At 34.6% G+C, this 26790-nt stretch overlaps 1 protein-coding gene across 4 annotated transcripts in view; it reads left to right on the top strand.

The window, feature by feature from the left end:
* klhl2 (kelch-like family member 2) overlaps positions 1 to 26158 on the top strand; it is a 41597-nt gene extending 15439 nt beyond the window's left edge. For 2 of the 4 annotated variants that reach the window (XM_087237108.1, XM_087237107.1), the window contains 11 exons: positions 2738 to 2900; positions 3033 to 3142; positions 7905 to 8021; positions 8133 to 8282; positions 12241 to 12358; positions 16738 to 16935; positions 17537 to 17638; positions 19363 to 19491; positions 19563 to 19703; positions 23020 to 23163; positions 24783 to 26158. In XM_087237108.1, coding sequence (XP_087093234.1) covers positions 2738 to 2900; positions 3033 to 3142; positions 7905 to 8021; positions 8133 to 8282; positions 12241 to 12358; positions 16738 to 16935; positions 17537 to 17638; positions 19363 to 19491; positions 19563 to 19703; positions 23020 to 23163; positions 24783 to 24811 — 1401 coding nt within the window. In that variant the 3' untranslated portion in view covers positions 24812 to 26158. Of the gene's footprint in view, positions 1 to 2737; positions 2901 to 3032; positions 3143 to 7904; positions 8022 to 8132; positions 9981 to 10755; positions 12359 to 16737; positions 16936 to 17536; positions 17639 to 19362; positions 19492 to 19562; positions 19704 to 23019; positions 23164 to 24782 lie in introns of those variants that run through there. The other 2 variants (XR_015476535.1, XR_015476536.1) reach the window with 2 other exon arrangements.
* Positions 26159 to 26790: the final 632 nt, after the last annotated feature.

Raw genomic sequence — 26790 nt, 5'->3', positions numbered from 1 at the left:
GTCAAGTGAAGTGCAACTTGACCTGCTTTAAACTTGGCACAGTGTTCAATGGTGTGAGATTGGTGCAATTCCAAAATTTCATTCATTCATTCATTCATTCATTCATTCATTCATTCATTCATTCATTCATTCATTCATTCATTCATTCATTAATTCATTCATTCATTCATTCATTCATTCATTCATTCATTCATTCATCTTTAATTTAATTTAGTTTAATATTTCATTTATTTTTTAGTTAAGTTTATTTTCAGTTTGATGTATTATTTAATTTGATGTATTATTTAATTAAATTAAATAAAATTGTATTTTAATTGAGTTTAATATTTAATCTCTTTAAATTTGTTCTGAATTTAATTTAATTTTAGTTTAATGTAGTTTATTTTTTCATTAAATATATTTTCATTGAATTTATTTGTTGTTGAATATATTATTTTATTATTTTTTATTATATTAAATTTTTTATGATTTTATTTATTGTTTTATAAAAATTTAATTTAGCTTAATTTATTATCGTATTTAATTTTTTTTATTTAATTAAAATTTAATTGAATCTATTGTTTAATTTAATTTATTTCATTTTATTTCATGTAATTTCATTTTAATTAAACTTAATTTATTATTTCATTTAATTTGTTTTTAATTGAATTTATTTTAATTGAATCTATTATTTAATTTCATTTAATTTATTATTTACTTTAATTTAATTTCATAATTTTTATGTAATTTATAATTGAATTATATTTAATTTATTTTCACTTTCAATTAATTTCATTTATGTAGCCAGTTAATAATTGAATTTAAATTGTTTGATTATAAAGTCTACTTTACAATATGGACCGACATGTAGATCTGGCAATTTGAGACCAAATTTAGATCTGATTTATTTCTTTGCATGACAAAATGACACTACATTACAGAATAACTCTTTCAACATTATTTTGAAGATTTCATAAAGCATTTGTTTCATTTGTCATGCAATGGAAATGAGGTTCTCAAAAATAAGTTAATTCTTCTGATTTTCACTGCTAAAAATTGTAGATGAAAGTTGTTCATAGTTAAGAAAAAAAGGGAACACATTTAGGCCCAATCCCAATTCTATTTTTGTACCCATACCTCTTCCCCTTGGCTGTTGAAACAGAAAGTGAAGAGAAAAGGTTTCAAAATATACCCTAGAAATGGGACTGTTCTACAACACCTGCACATGCATATGCACCTGCATATGTCATCGCAATCTCTTACTACATATGAGATCGACGATCACGACTGCTGTAGTTATTCCAGTTGCGTCATTTTTTTATATTTATCTTCAGGAAATCACTGAAGGCAACAATATTATGTTATTATGACAATCTAATGTGGCATTGTAACTTTACTGTGTATTTACAAAGTGGGTCCGTGGCCATTGTGTGTTTCTATGTAAACACTGAAAAACAACATTAACATTATACCAGACAGTGTAAACAGGTCATTCCCAGCCACTAGACTTTCTGACAGGGTATTTGAGTGTCATCGAGTGTTGGAATGTTGTGGGACTGCTAAACGGGAGCTATTAGTAGGTATTTATTTAGTAAAATTTAAATGTTTTATTTTAGTGCTTTTTTTTAAAGCATGACGGTAAATCACGTACGTTGCTATGAATGTATTAAAACATGTGCTTGTTTGTTGTAAAAAATTTTGCAATAATGACAAAAAAAATACTGATTTGTGGATCTCCTGACATCCGTGTGCAGTCATGCTGTCATTGTAGCTGGTGTATTCTGAGAAATTTTCTTACTCCTTGGTTTATAGCACAGGTGTCAAATCCAGTTCCTGAAGGGCCGCAGCTCTGCACAGTTTAGCTTCAACCCAAACTAAACACAGCTGATCAAACTAATTGAGTTCTTACGGCTTGTTTGAAACCTACAGGTAAGTATGTTGAAGCAGGGTTGGAACTAAACTGTGCAGAGCTGTGGCCCTACAGGAACTGGATTTGACACCTGTGGTTTAGAGTGTGGTCTTGAAAAATCTCAGTTTCAAGGGCAAAAAGAATTAGAACACCTCTACCCCCTCAAAACACTTCAAAACAACCCATTAATTATTGCATTAACTAACAGTTATTCTTTGAACACTAAAATAAATTGTATAAGAAGGACCCATTAATAAATAAGAGTTAATGAAGGAGTTAACTAACATTAACAAACTGAACCACACAATTGTGTATATATACAAAGCGTTTACATCATTCATTTTGTTAATTTTTTTGTTAACTCTTGTTTTTTTTCCACAAGGATTTTAGCACTTTGAGTGTAAGAAATGGACATTAAAAATAATATTATTATTGTTTAGGTTTGCAAATAGGATTTTATTACTTGTAATGTGTTACATTGTTAGTTCAGCTTTATTAAATAACAATTGATAATAGTTAAAGTTAATAATCTATTAGTAAATGTTAAAGTTAACTAAGATTGGTAAAGGCTTTAGCAGTAAATGACAATACATTTGATGTTTTTTTTTATAAAGACAACCATTGCTGCGTATATGAAGCATATTCCATGAAGCTAATTTGCAGCCCTCGTCCTTGGAACAATTATTAATCGATTATCCCTTGTTGTTAATCAACTTAATGATGGTCACAAATGAAGTTTTACTGTGAAGTGTAAACAAAAGAAAAAAGAATTTTTGTGGGGAAAATGGCACTTTTGAGATTGTATGTGAAGTCTTTTCTGTGTTTGTGTGTGTGTGTGTGTGTGTTCAGGTGCTCTTGCCAGCTGCTGGTCTGCTGCAGTTACAGGAAGTTAAAAAGGCCTGCTGTGAGTTTCTCATAACTCAGCTTCACCCGACCAACTGCCTTGGTATCCGCGCCTTTGCTGATTTGCACGCCTGCACGGAGCTGCTCAATCTCGCCAACACATACGCAGGTGTGTGTCTCTGTCCATAAAAGACAAGTTCATCCACACAATTGTCGTAATAGTTATGCGTCTTATTGGAGAAATGTGTGTCAGTGGCTGCTTGACAGTATCAGTCTCTCTCCCACTCATTGACACGCACAGAGCAACACTTCTCAGAGGTCGTGCAGAGCGAGGAGTTTCTCAATCTGGGCATGGACCAAGTGTGCAGCCTCATCGCAAGTGACAAGCTGACCATTCCCTCAGAAGAAAAGGTAACGTCATGCTTGAGTGCTAGTGATCTGTAATGTCTGCGTGCTAGGTCTGACGTCAAGCATCAGTTTCTGGCTCTGAAATGCTGAATGTCAAAAGCGAACAACTAATGGTTTATTTAATGGGTGAATCTATGATTGGAGATGCATTTTACTTTTTAAAGAGTTAGCAGATTTTTACCTACCCATTGTAGAATCGGTCACTCCAGGATGATACACAGATTTTTAAAACTTGGAGAAGATCTTCCCACATGTTCTCTTTGTAAAAGCACTTTACCTATAAAGCATGTTTTATTGGACCATCTTGATTTTAATCATGAGGAGTTAATTTTATTTAGTTTAGTCTTTTGAAGTGATTTTGAACACTGTTAATCCAAATAAAATTTTAGAGTTTTTAGCAAAAATAAGTTATAGGGTTGAGTTAGGGTTAAGTTTAGAGTTATAATGTATATACCAGAGATGTTTAAACTCGGTCCTGGAGGGCCGGTGTCCTGAAAAGTTTAGTTCTAACTCCAATCAGACAGACCTGAGCAAGCTAATCAAGCTCTTACTAGGCTTTCTAGAAACATACTTGCAGGTGTGTTGAGGCAAGTTGGAGCTAAAATCTGCAGGACACCAGCCCTCCAGGACAGAGTTTGGACACTCCTGGTATATACAATTGAAGTTAAATTTATTAGCCCTCCTGTGAATTTATTTTCATTTTCAAATATTTTCCAAATCATGTTTAACGGAGCACAGGTTACAGTTTTTCCTATAATGGCCATAGAAGCTGACATGGCACTAAACAAACAAACAAACAGTTTTTCCTATTATATTTTTTAATCTGAAGAAAGTCTTAATTGTTTTATTTTTCAGATAGAATAAAAGCAGTTTTAGTTATTTAAATAAAACATTGTAAGGTCAGTGTTATTAACCCCCTTAAGCAAGAATATTTATATAATAACTTGCCTAATTTCCCTAACTTTCCTAGTTAAGTCTTTAAAGGTCACTTTAATGCCGAATTCAGACTGCTCGATTTTGACTCGCCGACAGGTTTTGAGAAATCACAGACAAATGCCTAAAATCACAGGCAAATTGATGCTCGTTCACGTAACAATCACACAGTGTGAACTGAGAGAATCTCAGATGAGTTGCCGACACCCGTCAGATATTTGACCTGCTAAAGATCTGGAGCTGTCAGATATTTAATAACAAAAGATATACTACGTGAGCTGGTGTTGTTTCCATGTCACTTCTTGTGTGTGTTTAATTGTGAGACGTAGTTTGTGGACCGAGACAACATTTTCACCGTTTCTTCCTAATGTACAGTCATGCAGTGTGAAACCCCCTGTCGCCCATCCATCTTGCAGTGTAAACAAAGCAGTGATTGAACGCTACCCCAGATAGACATGCAGTGTGAAAACATTTGTGACACGACTATTTTAAAAATCCTGCCATCTGAACTCTAATAAACCGAACACTTGTATCCTGAAATATATCTAGTAAAATATAATGTACTGTCATCATGCCAAAGATTAAAAAAACAGTTGTTAGAAACTGAATAATTAAAACTTTTTTTATTTAAACTATAATGTTTAGAAATGTGTTGAAATGGAAAGTAAATCTTCTCTCCGATAAACAGAATTTAAGGGGAAATATAAAAGTATTTAAATAAATTTAACGAGAGAAGTTAATAATTGTGACTTTAACTGTATATACTGTAAAGGTGACGCAGTGGCGCTGTAGGTAGTGCTGTCGCCTCACAGCAAGAAGGTCACTGGTTCGATCCTCGCCTCAGTTGGCCTTTCTGTGTGGAGTTTGCATGCTCTCCCTGCGTTCGCGTGGGTTTCCTCTGGGTGCTCTGCTTTCCCCCGCAGTTCAAAGACATGTGGTACAGGTGAATTGGGTAGGCTAAATTGTCCGTAGTGTATGAGTGTGTGTGAATGTGTGTGTGGATGTTTCCCAGAGATGGGTTGCGGCTGGAAGGGCATCCGCTGCGTAAAAACTTGCTGGATAAGTTGGCGGTTCATTTAGCTGTGGTGACCCTGGATTAATAAAGGGACTAAGCCTACAAGAAAATGATGATGAACTGAACTGTATATATATATAATCTTATTTCCATTATACTTTTTCTTGCCATAGAAGCTGACATTAAACACAAACAAACTTTTCAAAAAAGTTGAAACTTATCTCATTCCTGTATGCTAAAAACATTATATTTTAATAAAGCAGTGCTTGCCAATCTTGAGTTAATTCTTTTTTAAGTTAATTACAGTACTGTTTGTCTACTCTGCTACTGTTGGTATGTGACATAATTGAAAGTAACAGAGTTGGCAAAAGGTACTATAAATAAATCAGCTTTTCTTAAAAGCATAAAAGGAAGTTGGAACTTGTGGTTAGCCAGCACTGGTTTGGCAACCATTTCATTACAGTATTGCTTGCCAACTCTGTTACCATCAGTTATGTTACATACTGACAAAATCATTACTGTTCTGGTAACAGAGATTGACAGTAGCATAATAGATTATTTTCAACTATCAAGCCAATGAGCACACTTGCTAGCAAAAATGCTGTGAGCACATCATGCTAATGAAGTCATGCTTAAAAGACTGCGATATTGTTCTAACAGTTTTGATATAATAAATTACTTGTGCTGTGAGAACTTTTTATGTGAAAATAGTTTCTCAGCGAGATTTTCGCAGTGCATCAGATGCTATCAGTGAGGGAAAGTGACATCTTTTCCATTTCCTGTATTTTACTTAGCTGTGGGAGATAATTAGATTGGTTTAAAGGTAAAATACTGCAGGGTAGCAGAATTGACACAAAATGAATTAACTTGCAATTTTAGAAACTAAAATGTATAACATTGTACAATTAGGAAAATTACTATTTTGTATTATTTACTATTTATTCATTAGTGATATATTACCTAATAAATTGTAATACATGTTAGAATATAATTATTATATAATAATATTACATGTACAGCCATTTGAGGGGAAAATTTAGCAAAATGACTCTAGACAGCCAATGTAACTGCAATGATCACTTACTGTATGTTTAAAGTGTTCTGTATTAATAAAAATAATCATAATATCCATGCCATATCCACAGTGTCCATGTTTATATCTATAACTAATCCCAGCACAGTAATTTATCTTTTATAGATTGTTAAAAAGATAGTGTTTGTGATATGCTAGGTCCAGAGACTGTAGTACACGTATTTATTTTGATTTGCTTTCATCTATGATATAACTATACAGTGCTTATAAATGACTATTGAAATTGAGATATTTCTCTAATCATTTTAAAAGGAGAAGAGACTTGAACCTGGAAGAATTATAGCATACGTCACAGGTGGTTTTATCCTGCAGACTTCAACCACTCTGTTGCGATGGAAACACGCTGCTGTTATAGAGGCACTATGGGAATAGCTGTAGCTGCTGGTGAGAGATTGTTTGTCGCCATGGAAACAGGAGTTGGGAGATGCAAGGCCTGGGCACCATGCTGTTTTTTTCCATGGCAACAGAAGCTTCTAAAGATATAATTTTTGGGGGATTTTTTATTATTTTATTAATTCTATTTTCACTTCTGCCATTTCCCACCTTGTTTTATTATTCATCAGTGGTCATCCAGCGAGTTGTCAGTCGCAATTGAACGTTATTTACACTTGGCATTGGCATGCATCTCATAAGCATGTCCTGTGATCAGATTTTTAGGAGAATGAGTTTATGAATACATGTATTAAGAATCACCGAACGCTTATTTCTCCAGAGAGGAACCCTATTAGAGGTAATAATATTATACAGAGGAGCCCTGCAGAACCTAATGACTGTGTGTCAAAGTCAGTAAGTCTTTCAGATTATCAGATTAGTTGATAAATAACCTTGGTGTGAGGCAAGATTTCGGATATAATATGTTGACATTTTATAGCTCATCACAATCTTAATATACAGTGGTGTGAAAAAGTGTTCGCCCCCTTACTGATTTCTTATTTCTTGCATGTTTCAGATCATCAAACTTATTTAGAAAACAGAAGTAAACCCATTATTTTTTACCCTCGGGTTTTAAAATGAAGGTCTTTTTAGTATTAAAGGTGCTGTATGTAAGTTTTTGACTCTTTTTAAATTATAAAAATACCACAATATGTGTGCAGATATTTAAGAAACATGCTAAGTGAACATTCTTGTTTATCTGAAAAACAGTGCTGAAGTCAAATATTCTGCTTTGAAAATGTGAGTTACGTGCCAGAACGTCTATCTTTGTTTTGGTCATTTAACCCATCCACTGCCAGTTAAGCCAATTATATTTCAGCACCCTGGGTTGCCTTTCTTGTATTCATTTAGTCAGGAAGGCTGTTAAAGTATGTGTCCGAGAGTGAAGTGCGACTTGTGTCTCCGAAATGAATTGGTTATTAATTGGCATATAATATTAGTATTATGAATTAAACATTAGGTAAGCAGGTTACATTGTAACCCCACATCCTAACAATACGCTACGTGATGAGATTTGCAGTGATAAGTAATTTGGCTGTTTGCACCAGAAAAAACATAACAGAAATTTAAATACAGCCATTCAGAAGCACAGAATTGTACGCTTACTGCACTCCAACGAAATAGTAAGGTTTATAACCTATTTAATACACATTAAACCCATTTAACATTATTAAATGTATATGCTGAATCACAGATCTGTGTGATTCTAAAGTTCAATTTCACACAGTTTATTTTATTTTTAGGATCTGAGTATGTATATTTGACAATGAGTGTGTGGGTGGTTTTTTTAGGTGTTTGAAGCTGTCATAGCATGGGTCATGCATGATAAAGATGTGCGTCAGGAACACTTGGCTCATTTGATGGAACATGTTCGCTTGCCGCTTCTTTCCAGAGAATACCTTGTACAGGTAGGTGTGTGTGTGTGTGTGTGTGTGTGTGAATGCTTGCATATGCATTAGTAAATGTGTGCTTTAATGCTGTTTTACAGTGGATGTAAATGAAATTTAATGTGTCTGTAGAGAGTGGAGGAGGAAACTCTAGTGAAGAACAGCAGTGCCTGTAAAGACTACCTAATTGAGGCCATGAAATACCACCTGCTGCCTGCTGATCAGCGCTCGATGATGAAGACTATTCGTACCAGAGTGAGAACACCAATCAGCTACCCAAAGGTCTGTTAGGACATTTAGAATTTTGGATATTTTCATTGATATCAGCTGTAATGTGCAGGGAAGCATGCTGCATTAAAACACTGGCCAACCATCTGAGCATTATGGCTCAATTTATTACACTTGCATTTCCTCATGTTGCAAATTTTTCATGCCATGCTACTTATGCACCCCTTTCCTATGTGCCATGATATTCGAATCAATGAAAGCTGCTAAAGTTGCAATAAGAGAACTTGAAAAATGCTAACGTTAGCCTAATAGCACTGAAAAACAACGTCCTACACTGCAAATCATCATCCAAAAGCCACTGAATGCATGAATGAGCACTAGACAACTACAATACATAAAGTAACATTCACTAGAGAGAAAACTTTATAGAGAGTACGTCTACGAAACATTAAAAAAAGTCTCTGTAGTCTCTGTCTGAACCATGTCTGTGGTCACACAGATGAAAATCCTTTTTGCATGAACATGGTGCGTAGAGGTACTGTATGCAGTTACATATTTTAACATGGAGGTAAGACAACCTGTTGCAATGTTCTGACTGAATGTTTTTATTGAATGAACTTTTTTTGATCCTACACCTTCCACACATTATTAAAATACATATGAATGCATTTGGACCACTTAAAAGTCTCGGAAAATTAAAATAAATTTTAGTTTTTGTATGTTAGTATTAGTTTGTTTGTCTTGATGATATTTATTAATAGTTTTTAGTCATTTGACCTTTGCAGACACCTGGTGGGCAGAAAAAAACAATGGGCTGTAATAGCAGCTGCATTGAGATCTTCATAGAAATGCAGTCATATTTCCATCTGCTTCAAGCTATAAATATTGTTATCGTATATCTACAGAACAAAACAGAGAAATGATTATAAGCTGTAAACTGTAGGCACTTGCAATTCCTATAGTGCAGCCGTTTTTCAGTCATTTATAACCATCATGTCCCTGTCAAAGCTCCAATTCTATCTTGGGAATATTTAGTGATTAAGCGATTTAGTGATTGGTGACCGAGTTGTATCACGTAAGCGTCTGCTTTTACTGTGCATCCGGAAAGTGTTTATAGCGCTTCAATTTTTCAAAATTTTTATACTACAGCCTTATTCCAAAATGTATTAAATTCATTTATTTCCTCAAAATTCTACACACAATTCCCCGTAATGACAATGTGAAAAAGATTTTTTGAAATTGATATTTATTGAAATTGATCCATTGATATTTTGGTGGTTTGTTTTGGGTCTTTGTCCTGCTGGAAAATAAACCGTCACCCCAGTCTGAGATCAAGAGCACACTAAAGCAGGTTTTCATTCAGGATGTCTCTGTACATTGCTGCATTCATCTTTCCCTCTGACTAGTCATCAAGTCCCTACTGCTGAAAAACATCCCCACAGCATGATGCTGCCACCACCATGCTTCACTGTAGGGATGGTATTAGCCGGGTGATGAGCGGTCCCTGTTTTTTTCCAAACATAACGCCTGACATTCACTCCAAAGAGTTCAATTTTATTTTCATCAGACCAGAGAATTTTGTTTCTTGTGGTCTGAGAGTCCTTCAGATGCCTTTTGGCAAATTCCAGGTGTTGAGTGGCTTCAGTCTGGAAACTCTACCATACAGGCCTGATTGGTGGATTGCTGCACAGATGGTTGTTCCTCTTTAAGGTTCCCCTCTCTTCACAGAAGAATGCTGGAGCTCAGACAGAAGCCCCTTTCACACATACAGACCTTTCCGGAAAATTGCCGGCAATTTTCCCGAAAGGTTGTATGTGTGAACAGGTCCTTTTTGAAAATACCGGTAAATTCGTTCTGGCTATTTTCCGGAAAGAGAAGTTGTAACATTACCGGCAATTTCCCGGAATGCTGCGCTGTGTGAATGCAGATGGAAGATTGCCGTAATAAGCGTGTGCACGTCTAGAACGTGCTGACGTGAGACGTCTGCTTTAGCCATTCACAACATTCAGACGCATTTACGTCCGCGCGGTTTATGAGAATAAAAGCCTTTGAATATTTTTCTAGACACATTTAGCTGCTAGAAATTAGTCAGATCACGTTTATATGTTCTTCTTAATGCCAACTGTGTAAATAATCATCGATGAGATGCTTATGATAAGCCATTGTTTGTTTACCTTCAAGCTTTGCGTGTGCCTGTAAAACAGCCTGTGAGCGCCTGCACACGCACATATTATGAACATCTCGACATGCGAAAGTGATCCTGCGAAAGTTGTTCACAATATTGATAATCCACAGAGTCTGTAATTTAGTCAATTGTTTACAAATACAAGCGCAGCTGTTTAAAGCTCATTTGTGGTGAATGATGTCAGAATTTACCGGTATTTTGGAATGGATGTGTGAATGCTCTTTTCCGGAAAATTTCTGTAACGTCCTCGCCTGTGTGAACAGCGCTTTTTTGAACATACCGGTAAAGTCGTTCCGGAAATTTTCCAGATATTTACCGGTATCACTGTGTGAAAGGGGCTAGAGTGACCATCGAGTTATTGATCACCTCTTTAAGGCCCATCTCCCCCGATCACTCAGCTTTGATAGCCGGCAAGCTCCAGGAAGAGTCCTGGTGGTTCCAAACATCTTCCACTTACGGATGATGGAGGCCACTGTGCTCATTGGAACTTTCAGAGTAGCAGAAAGTTTTCTGTAATCTTTTCCAGCCTTGTGCCTCGAGACAACCCTGTCTCGATCCAATCTACAGACAATTCATTTGTCTTCATGATTGGTTTGTGCTTTGACATGCACTGTCAACCTTGGGACCTTGTATAGACCGGTGTATGCCTTTTCAAATCATGTCCAATCAACTGAATTGACCACAGGTGAACTCTCTAAATACTTTTCGGATGCACTGTAAGTTTGGTGTGTCGACATGTCCCACCCACTTCAAGATGCTTCTCATTTACTTTTTATTTGATGCACTTAATCTCAACAACCCTCACTGGCAGAGCTGTGATGAAAATGAAACGCCAGTGGTTGTTTTTTAATTAGTGGTGGAGCTACGATCTGTCCCACGCTGTCTTCATGTTTCAACTGAGAAACATCGAATAAAAATGCACATTTCAAAGCACTTCACAGGACTTTTAATGTTTGCAATTCAGATATAAAGAGACTGTTACGTGGATCTGAGTTATTTAATTAATCTATGTATTTATTGCCGGTTTGTGCTTGTTGCGATCGAGTACTAGGAGGAGTGTTTCTACCCGGCTTATCCAGGATTGGATGATGCCCGTGTTTATTTTGATTCTTTGTTTTGTAGCAGGTAGGGGTTTATTTTTCATAGTCACGTTTTGTTATTTATTTAGTTTAGCGAAGGTAAGCAGTGGCCCGGAAGACTCACCTATTTTTATTCCTTTCACGGGAGTTAGGTAAGATCTGTCCATTTAAGGCAGTATAGTCAGAGACCTGTTTACCTTAGCTGCCCTACCTGTCTACTTGATTTTTGTTAATGTTTTGTCTTTTGAAAACTTATGATTTATGAAAAATTAAACATATTGACGGAATGTCAATTTAACCATTACACGACTGTGTCTTCCATATGTTCGGCTCAAACCTTGATTGTTGTTGTTATTCGAACCAGTTTTGAGTTTGGGCCGCAACAGAGACTTTTAACCAGCATAACAAAATGTCTTCTGAAGACAATCATCTATTGCACTTTTAAATCTTTAGGTTATAATGCAGCGTTATGGAGATTTCCTGGGTTACTTCTTTGTGGGTGTTTGGAGGTTTAGCACATGAGTGCCCTTTGGAGGAGATTTACTGCTGATCACATTACTTTGCTTCACTAACAAGATGTGCATGGCGTGATTTCATACTCATCAATCGCCCAGTCCTAGATAAAACTATACATCTAAACACAAAGCGTCTATTGGCATGAACTAGATTAATAAAACATTAAAAAATAGAGAAACATAACTGTGTGACTGTTTAAGCACAGGTTTTGATCTGAACTTTTGTTTTGAAGGTGATGATGGTGGTTGGGGGACAGGCTCCTAAAGCCATCCGCAGTGTGGAGTGCTATGACTTTGAGGAGGAGCGATGGTTCCAGGTGGCAGAATTACCCTCCAGACGATGTCGAGCAGGTGAGCTGACAAACTCAGACTGTATCACTGACGTTGACTGGCATCCTGAGCAGAATGACTCACCCTGCTCTCGTATTTAACAGCTCTCCATGTTAAAACTATACTGCATTTCTCCATTACTGACTTGACTGTTGTTTAGCTTACTGCAGCTGCTTCAGTTCTAAATGGTTTTTGTGATGGCACTGATTAAAAGGGTGAACTGAACATAATTATGGAAATGATGATGTGAGTTAATGCAGTTTGCTAGGGAATCTGTCACCAAATATGGGCTGCTAAAATGTGGCATTAATTAAATGACTATGGTATTAAAATGATGCTTGGTTGCTGTGTAAGTAGCAGATACAGGGTGGGTGTCAGACTGTCCAGTTTTGAAATATTCTGTTTGTTTTTGGCACAGCAGCTAATATGTTCTCGTTCTAAGATTGTCACCATTACATTCTTTTTCCAACAGTAGCTCTAAAATAAAATAAAATAAAAATTAAAAACTGTCTAATCAATCAATACAAATATAAATATAAACAAATAATTAAATAAATGAATTTAGTTATTGAATAAAAATGTAAAATAGTATAAAATTATAACATTAAAAATTAAATACAACATTTATATTTATAAACATATAAATAACATTTAAAATCTAAAATGATCTTAAATAAAGAAAATAAAATAAAAGTAAAGGTATAATTAATATTAGTAGTTCTGTTTTGGATAGAATCAGTCTTGTTTTGTTTAAGAATGTGTTTTTAAGTCAATTGATAAGTCAATGATCTATTTTTAAAAGCCTTTGCTTGCTTTGCTTCAAGAAATGGAACTTTTGAGCAAATGAATCATTGACTTCCTAATTTAGACAGTCACTGTGTTGTCAAAGGTTTAAATGTAATGTTAATTGTATTTTTTTCAACGTTCTACATTAAGTTGATTCTATATTTCAAATACCAGTCTTGTAACATAATTTACCAGCTAAAACTGTAGTGTAAATCCACTCATGGTATCTCTAAGCCACATTAAACAGTACAATGGAGCTTCACATGCAGCCTCTTTGACACTTAATATTGATTGTATTTGTGTCAGTGTAAGCTTGTCATAATTCATGTTTTATAATTTAATAATAGTGTTTTATAATATGGGCGGGCCACAGCTCATCTTTGCATCATTGAATCACATCTGTATACAGTACATACAGTTGAAGTCGAAATTATTAGCACCCCCTTTTAATTTTTTTTTATATATATTTCCCAAATGATTTTTACCAGAGCAAGGAAACTTTCAAAGTGTGTCTAATAATATGTTTTCTTCTGGAGAAAGTTCTATTTGTTTTATTTTGGCTAGAATAAAAGCAGTTTTAATTTTTTTACAAACCATTTTAAGGTCATTATTATTAGCCCTTTAAGCTGTATTTTTGATAGGCTACAGAACAAGCCATCATTACACAATAACTTGCCTAATTAGCCTAACCCACCTAGTTAACCTAATTAGCCTAGTTAAGCCTTTAAATGTAACTTTAAGCTGTATAGAAGTGTCTTGAAAAATATCTAGTAAAATATTATTTACTGTCATCATGGAAAAGATGAAATAAATCGGTTATTAGAAATTAGTTATTAAAACAGAAATTGGGGAAAAATAAACATGGGGGCTTATAACTCAGGGGGCCTTATAATTCTGACTTCAACTTTATACTGTAGGTTAGCAGATTAAAGGTAAAAAATTTACCTTATATATTTCTTTATATGAAATTCTAATGGTACACCAATTTAAAGATTAGATTGTAGAGGAACTGAAGTCTACAGGTAATGCATAAAAACGTGTGATGCTGATTTTGTTAACATCAGCAATATGTGAACGAAGTATAACAATAATAATTTCCAGGTTTTGATGTGACGTGAGCTAAGCAATAGTTAGATTTATTGGTAGTGCAATATATGAGTAAAATGTCTGCCTGGTTAATTCTTATTTAATTCAAATTTTAAGATTCAAATTTACCAAAACGGAACTGAGAATATTAATAAAGCTGTAATAGAATATAATGTTCTTAAATCACAGTCGGTTGGAGAAAATTGCAGGTTTCAAACAGAGATGGTGACAAAGAGGACAGCAGGTTTAAATATGCCTAACAAAATATTTTGGTATAAAAACTATTGTTATACCGAATACCATTTTACTGGATGTCTGTAAATCATGGTAAATGTGTGATAGACATTATTTTTTGTATGATAAATTTGTAATCTAATCTATATATATATATATATATATATATATATATATATATATATATATATATATATATATATATATATTAGGGGTGTAACGATATTAAAACCGAACCGAAATATCGCGATACACCTGCCACGATACGTATCGCGAAACTCTCGTGGCGTACCACGGTACTCTCACGCCCCCTGCTGCCCATTGTTGAGGTTGACGTCACTTGTCTCTAACTAATTGATCCTATTAAAACACATCTTTAATATCATATTTGATTAAATTGTTTTAGTAATGATGAGGATTTGTTCTAAATATTATATTCTAAAGTTAGTATTTTAGTGCATGTTATGTCATGTGACTTGAGTAAGCATCCCACTCGTTACTACTGTACGCAGAATGGCTGCTTCATATAGTACTGAGATTGCAGATCCCCCAGACACATTTAAGTCATCTGTGTGGAATCATTTTGGTTTTCCAGTTGAGTACAGGAATAGAATTCGTGTTGTAGACAAAGCGCACCCCTGTCTGTCTCAACTGTTTCACGAAACTTACTTGTAAGGAAAAACATTTAAAAAGTGTGGTAATTTCACAATGTGAGGGTGTAAGCAACAGAACTGCCAACAAAAGTGATTTAATGTACAAAAGTAAAACCAGAATAATGCCCAAATATACAAAAAAGAGAAATATTTACACTAATAAAAATAATATAATAAAGTAACAAATTCAAACAAAAGTATCAAACAAAAATTAGTTAAACTCGAGCAAGGGGATGATAGTGAAGACAAACAAAAGAAATAAATATAATAAAACAATTCTAACTCATGAATAACCCCTCTTACCTCGCTAAAACTGATGAAAAGAAAAAAAAGGTCTTCAGCGCCGTGCACCGCATTCTTCCATATACTGAATAAAATAAACAAAGATGACCTTCACCTCTTACCTGATATCTTTAACAATACATTTTCTACGTGTTTGCAAAATGGAAATCGTATGACATTTTCCCTATCCACCTTACACTAAGATGAACTTGAGGAGATACAGCTATATTGTCGGAGCGAAAAAATAATATACAAATCAATTGAAATAAAAATGTACAAACCTCACAAAATTTCTTAAAGTGGGCAAAAGTAATGCAAAATAATTTTACCCAAACGAAAGTTAAGCAAAAACAACGAAAATCATAATCATGTCAGAAAAATACACGAAAAACGAGATCAAAGGAAAAAGCGCTCTCTCTCCCGGTCTTCCTGACATGCTTTTTACATTCCCGCGCTGTGTCGCCAAATGATGATAGATCGGTCTCCTGACCAATCAGCTGTCAAAAAGGCGGACCTACAGAAATGACAGGCTTCAGCTGTCGTGAAGGCGGACCTACAGTACATAAATGACCGGCATAGAGGGAGCGGGAGAGAGAGAGTGAGAGATCGGGAGGCAAACATACAGCCGGCTACAACCCTAACATTAGTTTCAGACACAACCGCAATGTATTTTACTGGTGAATATGTCATGAAAAAACACTTTACAAACACATTATATGTATATTTTTCATTAATTTAAACGGAAACCTATCTATCTAAATGAAACCATATAATCAAAAATGAGCGTCTTTGTCTGCACAGAGATCAAGCCTCTCATCCGAGAATGTGGATATTATGGTGTTTTTGAAGAAGATCTTTCACTAGTCTACACTGCAGTTATTTATTTAATTTTAGTTTACTAAGTTAAGATGGCTGCACTAAAGAGAATAGTTTTTTTTTTCTGACTAGTCTATATTGGAGGCATTTATTTAATTTTAGTTGTTTACTGATATCCTGACTGTACTAAAAATGCGATGACAAATTTAATAAAGAAAAAGGTAAGATGTTCTTTTTATTAAGTGAATTGTCCCTTAGCATTGCTGTTAACATGACATCAACCCTAACCCCACAGCAAACAGAAACCGAACCGTACCGAACCGAACCGTGGCTCCAAAACTGTGAACCGAACCGAACCTTTTGTGTATCGTTACACCCCTTATATATATATATATATATATATATATATATATATATATATATATATATATATATATATATATATATATTAATTTATTTATTTAAAAAAAAAACAATGAAAGGCTTTTTTGCATTTTTTATTTCATTGCTTGAAACCTCTTTCTGTCTGTGACCTGTGTGTAGGTGTGGTGTTTATGGGTGGTGTGGTGTATGCTGTCGGGGGTTTTAACGGCTCATTGCGCGTGAGGACGGTGGATGCGTATGATCCAGTGAAGGACGAGTGGTGTTGTGTCAGCAGTATGCAGGACCGCAGGTCAACACTAGGCTGTGCTTTCCTTAGTGGCCTGCTCTATGCTGTGGGAGGCTTTGACGGCAGCACAGGTAACACATGGGAAAAATATACGACACTGCAGCACAAAACTTTGTTGCATGGGTATATTTGTAAAAAAAGCCAAAATTATCCATTTTTATTTTATGCCAGAAATCATTCGAATATTAAAGAATGATCATCTTTAATCATGACATTTAGCACATTTCCTTCTTCTGTAATTATATCAAAGTTTATTTTGGTTTTTTTAATGAATAATATGCTTTGCTAAGAACTTAAGTTTAAAGGCAAATTTCTCAATATGTTTTTTTATTTTTTTGAACCCTCAGATTCCAGATTTTTAAATAGTTTTAGGCCTAATCTTGTCCTATTCAAAACAAACCATACATCATAGGAAAGACTGTTGAATCATTTTTCAGAGTATTTAGAATTTTCAGAAAATTAAATCTTGTTACTGGTTTTGTTTTGCAGAGCCACATAGGAGCTCATCTTGCACCAAGCATGTTTTAATGTTGTTGTAGACGCATTAGTTATGGTTTATGTGGAGATGTTTTGTTGGTCAATAATAGTAATGATCCTAATCTATCTTATTGCTACATTTGTGATGATGAAGATGATGAAGATGAAGATGATGATGATGATGATGTTTTTCAGGTTTAGCTACTGTAGAAGCATATAACGCTAAGGCCAATGAGTGGTTCCATGTCAATCCCATGAACACGAGACGAAGCAGTGTTGGAGTGGGAGTTGTCGGAGGTTAGTAAATGCCTACAAGCAAATCACCATTCATACAATCACAGCCAATAAATGTACATTTTTCTGCTCTTCTTAGTAGAAGAAATTACATAATATGTACAGTTGAAGTCAGTATTATTGGCCCCCATGAATTGTTAGCCCCCGTTTATTTTTTTTCCCCAATTTCTTTTTAATGAAGAAAAAAAATGTTTCAACAGATTTCTAAATATATTAATTTAAATAACTAATTTCTAATAACTGATTTTTTTTTTATCTTTGCCATGATGACAGTAAATAATATTTTACTAGATAATTTTCAAGACACTCTTTTACAGCTTAAAGAGACATTTAAAGGCTTAACTGGGTTATTTAGGCTAACTAGGTAGGTTAGGGTAATTAGTCAAGTTATTGTATGATGATGGTTTGTTCTGTAGACTATGAAAAATATATAGCTTGAAGGGACTAATAAATTTGACCTTAAAATGTTTTTTGAAAAAAAATTTAAAACTGCTTTTATTCTTGCCAAAATAAAACAAATAAGACTTTCTCCAGAAGAAAAAATATTATCAGACATACTGTGAAAATTTCCTTGCTCTGTTAAACATCATTTGGCATTTTTTTTTTTAATTCAAAGTGGGGCGAATAATTCTAACTTCAACTGTTTATATTTTTATAATAAAAATAATAAATCATTAACAGTACCATTAAATGTTTATAAAAAGGGATAGTTCACCCAGAATTGAAAATTATCTCATTTTTGTTGTGTTAAACTTTCTTTTAAAAGTTTATTTTTTCTGTTGAAAACAAAAGAAGATATTTGATACACATTGACTTCCGAAGTAGGAAATGAATTACTATATTCTTTTTTTGAAGGAGTAAATCATGGAAGATTTGTCATTTTTTGTTTATCCATCCCTTTTAAAACTTTATTCAGGCAAGGTTGCATTAAATTTATGCGTTACATTATGTGACAGTACAAACTATTAATTAGTTTCAAATGGTAAAATTCTATCTTTAATAAATCTAGTCAATTTAACCTTTTGTTCAACAAAGAAGTTTAAGAAACAAATGTTGTATGATTTCCATAAAAATGAATTTGATAATTCATTTTAGTACTGAATAAATGGTTTTGTGCACCAAATACATAGTTGAAGTCAGAATTATTAGCCCCCTTTTCATTTTTTTTTTATATATATTTCTCAAATTATGATTAACAGAGCAAGGACATTTTCACAGTATGTATGTATACACACACAGTAAGACAATTCAATCAATATAATATCAATATTGAATTCTTTATTTCTTTAATTCTTTGTTTTTGAAAGAACAATAAATAGAAATATAGATTGTTTTAAATCTAAAATATTCATATTAAAATCATTAATAATACAATAATATGTTTTCTTGATATATTAAGCAAATGCAAGAAAAATAAATCATCAATAAAATGCAATAAGCAATAATTATTAACCCCAATTTTTTTTCAATGGAATTGTAAGTTATGTAGATTTTAGATGTTATATCATGCATTTTAATTTGGGATTTATGATATAATATTTAGCAGAACAATTACTTTATCATTTTAGCTTTGTGTTTTTGCACATTATTATTATTATTATTATTATTATTTAAATTATCAATAATTTTAATATATAATTTGTGTGATTTTCATTTCTTATTTAAAAGTAGCATTACATCAAATTTGATCTACATAAAAATAATTTGACTGTGCGGTTGTTTTGTAGGTTTGCTGTATGCTGTAGGAGGTTATGACGGAGCCACACGTCAGTGTTTGAGTACAGTGGAGGCCTATAATCCCAACACTAATGAATGGTCTTACACAGCAGAGATGGGCACCCGGCGCAGCGGTGCAGGTAAACACAGACCTGCACATACGCCTGCATCACTGAGAATCTGTGTAAACAGCTTTGTTTGTGCTGAACAGGTGTAGGTGTGCTGAAGGGTCTGCTGTATGCAGTCGGCGGACACGATGGACCACTGGTCAGAAAGAGCTGTGAGGTTTTTGACCCTGCCACTAACACATGGAAACAGGTGGCTGACATGAACATGTGCCGAAGGAATGCAGGTGAGACGCTCAATGAACACACTGTGTTTAAATGTAGCCTGTTTTGCTCACCAAAACTGCATTTGTTTGAAATATACTGCAGCAAAAATTAATTGTTACTATATGAAATTTAATAGTAAGTAAGTGTTTGTATTGAATATTGTTTAAAATGTTAATTTCTTTGAGTTCAAGCTGTATATTCAACACCATTAATTCAGTCTTTAGTGTCACATGATCCTTATTATTATAGTGTGCTGATTTGCTGTTCAGTTATGATCACTTATTACTTGTAGGGGTCCAATCATTACAAAGTTTTCTTATAATTAGCAGTGCGGAAAACATTTATCCCGCTTCATATTTCTGTGGAAATTGTTATGTATTTAAATTCTTAGGTTTTTTGATGAAAAAAAACTTCAAAATTACAGCATTAGCATGAAGTATTTTCTTTTTGTATTGTAAATACCTTAACTGTAATTCCTTAAGAAATTAAGTATTGATTGATTTATTTATTTAATTTGTATATCTTTTTACTGTTTTTAGCATAAGAAAAAAACAAAATGAAAAAGGTACAAATTTCAAAATACACAGATAGTCGGACACAAGATAATGCAGTATCATTCAGAAATCATAAGAGAAAAATGAAATTGAATAAAAAATAAATAATTTGCACAACTCGACATATGCCAACCCAATCTAACCTATAATGAACATTACTGTTATAAAGCATAATTGGATTCCAGATTTTAAAAATGTGTTTAGTTTGTTTGCCATCCTATATCGCATTTCTTTCATGGGCAACACATAACTTAAGCTCCAAATTTAGGGTTCAAAGGCTGCATTTACACTGCAGATCTTGATAGTCAATTTCGAATTTGTGACTATCCGATTTTTTTGCTGACCACTTTACATCATCCTTTAAAAGTGACTTGTGTCTGATTGCCTGCATTTACACAGCCCACTGCAAAGGCGCATTGACCAGTCCATGAAAAAAGAGCGGGCGCTGACTGACAGCTTATAATAAAAGAGCGCCCGTTTCTCAATTCCTGTAATCTGTTTGCAGGGTTTCATTTTTTTAATTCTTTTTGACAACTGTTACGACAGAAAAGTTCTCATTTGGCCATCTTCTTTTAATCTAGGCCTTTTTAAAACAGTAGGCATTTTAATTTAATGTCCATGGCGTGATTTATGCACGTGATGTATGCAATAGTTTTATATTAGTTTCTATTGAGTATATGCGGAAGCATGTTAAAGGACTTTTAATTTGTCAGTACTCCGGATTAAGCACTTCGGGTCAGTGTTGCAAACTTAGCAATTTTGTTGCTAGATTTAGCAACTTTTCATACTACCCTAGCAACTTCTTTTTTCAAATAGCACCTAGCAACAAATTTAGCAACTTTTTAACTTTCATTTGGCTAATTTTAGCAATTTTTAAAAAATTGACTCAAAAGAGGAGTGGCTGAAGGCTTCACTTAGTAGAGTAAATTGCTAGCACAGATTGTTCTTCATAACTGTTAATTTACTGATATTTGTGTATTTATTTGAGTAATTTAGGTAGCAATAAACTCCAATAGTGATACAATTGTTTTTACTTTTACAAATGTGTTAATTCCACACTTAAAAAAGTACACAAGCTGTGATTGTTTAAAAGAATGTAACTGTTTATTGTCTGTGTTATATTTAAAAATAAAAAAAATTCTTGTCAAAAAGTGTTTGTATTACTTTTACAAATAGTCAACTCTATTTTTCATACAAATCTTAATGGACATATTTTTTTAAATAAAGCTTTTGCTGGGATGGCCAGTCAATTTGAGAAAACATGAATTATTTTGTATACTACTTAAAGATGTAGTTTTGAGTTGTGATTATGCAATGAAATCATAATGCAAAGTAATATGTTAACAAGAACCTGGATGTAATGTTTTAATATAATATATTACACGGCGCCTCAGAGAGTAGAAACATGACGGGCTTACGCTGGTCAGATACTACGCCACTTATATGCAAGTTAGTGTGTGACAGTTAGTTAGTCTGGCAACATTTAGCTACCTTTCGGGCAGGCTTTAGCTACTTTCTATTGGAAATAGTTGGCAACACTGCTTCCAGTAAACTATATTTGCCATTGCAAAATCAACGCGTTTATGGTCTTTTCTTTAAAAATCAGCAATCTCCACTGGCTGAGTGATATCCAATATAAAGTGGGTCTCAGATTGTACAAGAAGCACTGCATTAAATTACAATTTTCCCCGCCATGTCTTTAAAATATGAACATTTATTTTTACCATTGTAAATTCAATGGAGCTTTTGCGCTAGCCTGCCGATTTTTTCTCTCTCTCTCTCTCTCTCTCTCTCTCTCTCTCTCTCTCTTTCTCTCTCTCTCTCTCTCTCTCTCTCTCGTTAACTTGCTTGTGCTACATGACAATATAAAAGCTATTTTAGTCCTCATGTATGAGATTTAAGGTTTGGGACTCTGCTGAAGTCTGTTTTGAAATGAAAGCATCAGACTTAACGTCATTCGCCACTTTTTTAATGGTGTGCGACTCGCATTAAATCCGATTTACCTGCTTACCATGCAGAAACGAGGGCACGAATCCGATTCATATTGGATAAATTTCCACATATGAACAAGCACTGAATCTGATTTGACTAAATCGAAATCCATGTGATTTTTTTTCCTCCTGCTTACACGTACATAGACCATATCCGATCTGTGCCACATGACAGAAAAAAATCGGAATTGAGTCAGTTGAACCATGCAGTGTAAATGCAGCCAAAGACAGGCACGTAATCTGATTTCCAATTTTGTAAAATTATTTTCTTTGCTAATGTCACACACAAAGATACTGCCTGTGATGTATATTTATCTCTTATTTCTGAGGTGTCTAATATAAGCTTCTTATGTTGACTCAACCTTCTAAAGTGGGGTTTGAACCCACATCAACTTTGATGAGATGAGATCTGATATCATAAGCTCTTACTGCAGAGCCACAAATCTATTAATATATTTCTTGATAAATAAAAGCAAGTACATGTTTTAGAAAGGTACTTTTGAATGGTCCTTTATCACAGTTTCCATATCTTCTGAAGGATCATATACTGAAGACTGTAGTATTGACTGTAGCATCTCATTGTTGCATCTTATCTAAATCGCTGATAATTCATGGGAATATGTGGGAATTGACTTCTCTATTGTGTGAAAATTGTGTATTGACACCAGCTAAATGTGTGTGTGTGTGTGTGTGTGTGTGTGTGTGTGTGTGTGTGTGTGTGTGTGTGTGTGTGTGTGTGTGTGCGCGTGCGCGCGTGCGTGCGTGCGTGCGTGCGTGCGTGTGTTTTTCAGGAGTGTGTGCTTTAAGTAACCTGCTATATGTGATTGGTGGTGATGATGGCTCGTGCAATCTGGCTTCGGTGGAGTTTTACAATCCAAACACTGATAAATGGACTCTTCTCCCTACCTGCATGAGCACTGGACGCAGCTACGCAGGTGAGGGACACAAAGCCAGGGTTACAAATAACAAACCTTCTTCAAGATTTTTGTGTTTTTTTCAACACATTTCTAAACATAATAGTTGTAATAACTCATCTCTGATAACTGATATATTTTATCTTTGTCATTATGACAGTAAATAATATTTGACTAGATTTTTCAAGACACTTCTATGCAGCTTAAAGTGACATTTAAATTTAACTCGGCAGGTTAGGGTAATTAGGCAAGTTACTGTATAACGATGGTTTGTTCTGTAGACAGTCGGAAAGAAAATTTGCTTAAAGGGGCTAATAATTTTGTCCTTAAAATTGTTGTTTAAAGAATTAATAACTGCTTTTGTTGTAGCCAAAATAAAACAAATTAGACTTTCTCCTGAAGAAAAAATATTATCAGACATGCTGTGAAACTTTTCTTGCTCTGTTATACATCATTTGGGAAATATATAAAAAAAAAAAAAAACAATTCAAAGGGTGGCTAATAATAATAATAATAATAATAATAATAATAATAATAATAATTATTATTATTATTATAAGGTTATAATATTATTTTTAAAACCTGATACAAAAATTTACTTTTTGCTTTGTTATACTATGTAACGCATTCTTTGCATTGTACTTCAGCATATATTACCAAGGTTATAGTTTAGTCAGAAGCATTTACAAGTTACCTGACTGTCAGATATTTTTAGAATGAAAATACAAATGGATTTATTTACAGATGGAAAATATCAATGATGTATAAGGGTCACAGTTCAGCTCTTCAGATTACATGTACAACAGTTTTTTTTTCATCTAGTATACATGTTATTTTTTCTAAATAAATTCTAAACTACATTTTTGTTGTGGGAATGTTTTAAGGTCTCTATTATCAGATTAATTAATTAAACTCTTTTTAAAAACTGAAGAAAATGGTTTAGTAGTTTTTAATTTAATTTTATAGCAGCTTGTTTTTGAGGCCATCAGTGTTGCAGTATTGGTAGTATCGTAACTGTAAATAATTTTATTGAGTTGGTGAAATATTTACAAAGATATTCTCAAAGACAGGAAATAATCCCAGTCCTCTGGGGGGAAAAAAACACACTGACTGGGAAAGGGCGTCATCTAGTGGGTGTTTGGTGTAAACGCGTTTGTACCACGTTTTAGCTAGTATTACTGCATGTTAACAACAATAATAATGCACTTGGTATCATGTGTTTGCTAACATTTGCTTCCTAAACGGGGACCCTAAAACATGGTGGACACCACTGCTTAGGTTATGGTTTGCCTTGTGAGGATTTGCAGCAGGTGTGCTGTCAAACGAAAATAAAGATCATTTCTTAATTTGCTGGTGTTTTTTGTAATTCCACATGTTTTCTTAAATTGCAGCATGTTAAGCTTTCTCGGCCACCTTATGAAGCCCTGTTTACTGAAATAACATAACCCTGCAGAAAGATTTGTAAAGGATATGAAGCTTCATGGAGAAATACCTCAAAATTAGCCATCAATAGCACTGGCATGACTGAGAGGCGTTCCAAAGATGGCCCTTGAGTGAAAGGACTTTCCTTGAAGGGACTAAAACCAGTTTGATTTGAATAAATTCTGACTCTATATGTGTATTTTTGTTTGTGTGTGTAGGCGTGACTGTGATTGATAAGCCTCTCTGAGCAGCGGTGGACTCGTTGAACACTGGAGCTGAAGCTGAAGTACAGCAGATGATTCGCTCACACTGAAGCTCTTTCTCGACTGACGCTTCATCCTGGAGTTGCTTCACTATGGACATGGCCTGGAGAAATACTACTCTCTCTCTTTCTCTCTCTCTCTCTCCCTCCCTCCCTCTCTCTCTCACACACACACATACACACACACACAAACACACACTCATTCAAACCCGCATTCACACACTACTTCTTTCGTTCTTTAATCCAAACTCTCACACACTCTAGATCTCTCTTTTCTTTCTGTTCCTCTTGTTTGAGAGTAGTGATTGATGATGTTTATTGCACTTTGCGGAGCACTGACGAAGCAGAATCTGGAGCTGATATTTGGCCAGCGCGTCTGAGACGTGATCAGAGCGTTCCTGCGGTTGAGCTGTTGGATTGGCCAGACATTTTATGCTGCTTGATCTTTTGATCCGAAGGAACCCCTTGAGGGTTTTTGCTTATTCAGATAAAGCCTGAAGAAGAAAAGGTGTCTAGTTTTTAGGACCAGCACTTTGTTGCCTCGTGGAAGGTTGTTCTTGAAGCCACTGGACTTCAACTGTCTTTGTTATGAAGCTCGGATGATGGCGGTGATGATGTGAATTGCGTTTTATGGTTGGAGCTGAAATTTTGCTTGGCTATATGTGAGAAGGGTTGCCATCGAAGACGAACAAACTTTAACATTTCTGCGAATTGTTTGCCAAATAACATTTGAAGTCTTAACGTTTTGAACTGTCCGTTGTTGTGTTATGTTTGGTTTTTTCTTTTAATATCCTCTGGCTTTTTTTGTTTTTGTGGTCCGGTTGTTCGGGAATTGCAATCTATGACATATTTGAGACGTTGACATGAATGCTTCAGCTTGCACGATCCTGTGGACTGATGCTGGATGCTTGGGTATTAAAAACCGCTTTGCATGGTTCTCAATACTGATGTTTGTGTGCCATTCTAAACTACTGCTGTACTCACTAACCAACGTGACGTGCTCTCTGTACTAGCGGTATTGAACACTGAAGACGTATAAAGGTACTGTTTCTTTAATGATCTCCATTTTCTTTTGTTTCTCTTGATCTCGCTCTTCTTTCCTGTTTTGTTTTCTGTCATTTCTGTCCACTTTTTAATGGCTTTCTCTATTCTGCTCTTGCTGTTTAGTATTGAACTCTCTCTTTAACTACTGTCACCAAGCCTATTAATGAATATATATATATATATATACAACAGTGTATTATTAATTGTCAGTCAAGAGGAATGTTGTGTTCTTGAAGTTTCATAACTTGTTTTATATCATTAATAATAAACATGCTTCTAGTAAATATACCTAATGGTGGAGGAGTGTCAGTTCATATTAATGGAAGTTTATTTATAAACTAATTTCGAGAGGATCACGTGCTTATGATTGACCACAGCTGGTCCCGCATTAGCTAATACATGATCTTCCAATCAGATGATACCGAAGTCACTATAAATAACCACAGTCTTTATTCCACAACCACCTTCCTCCCCTTCCCCTTGCCTCACAGCAAGAATACTGTCGGCTCTGGTCCCCGCAGGGCTGGTTTCCGTTTCTGTGCAGAGTTTGCATGATCCCCGAGTTCTCCGTCCAAACCGTCCAAAGACATGCGTCATACAGAAACCGACTAAGCCAAATGGGTACCATAGTCTAGTTCCCAGCATCAGTATTTCCTTCTCAAATAGTTGACCTTTTAGTCATATCAGTGGGTGACTTTTTGAGATCTACACAAGCTCAATCTCTCCTCTCGCCCTGCGAAAGGGAGGGAGCCCTGGTTTCGAGGATCCCTTAAGCTCAGGGCTCTTTTCTGGGACAGCATGCCAAACACACTTATTATAAATCCTAACTTAAGTGTGAAATGCAGAACAATTTAATGTTAGTTTGCTGATTGTTTGTATATCATAAACTTACAGTAAGGCTTCAGTTTAAGTAACAATTC

Source organism: Danio rerio, chromosome 1 (genome assembly GCF_052040795.2).
Source record: "Danio rerio strain M-AB ecotype USA chromosome 1, GRCz13ab, whole genome shotgun sequence".
Lineage (NCBI taxonomy): Eukaryota > Metazoa > Chordata > Actinopteri > Cypriniformes > Danionidae > Danio > Danio rerio.
Note: the sequence above shows the minus strand (reverse complement) of the source record. Positions and strands in the feature narration are given on the sequence as shown.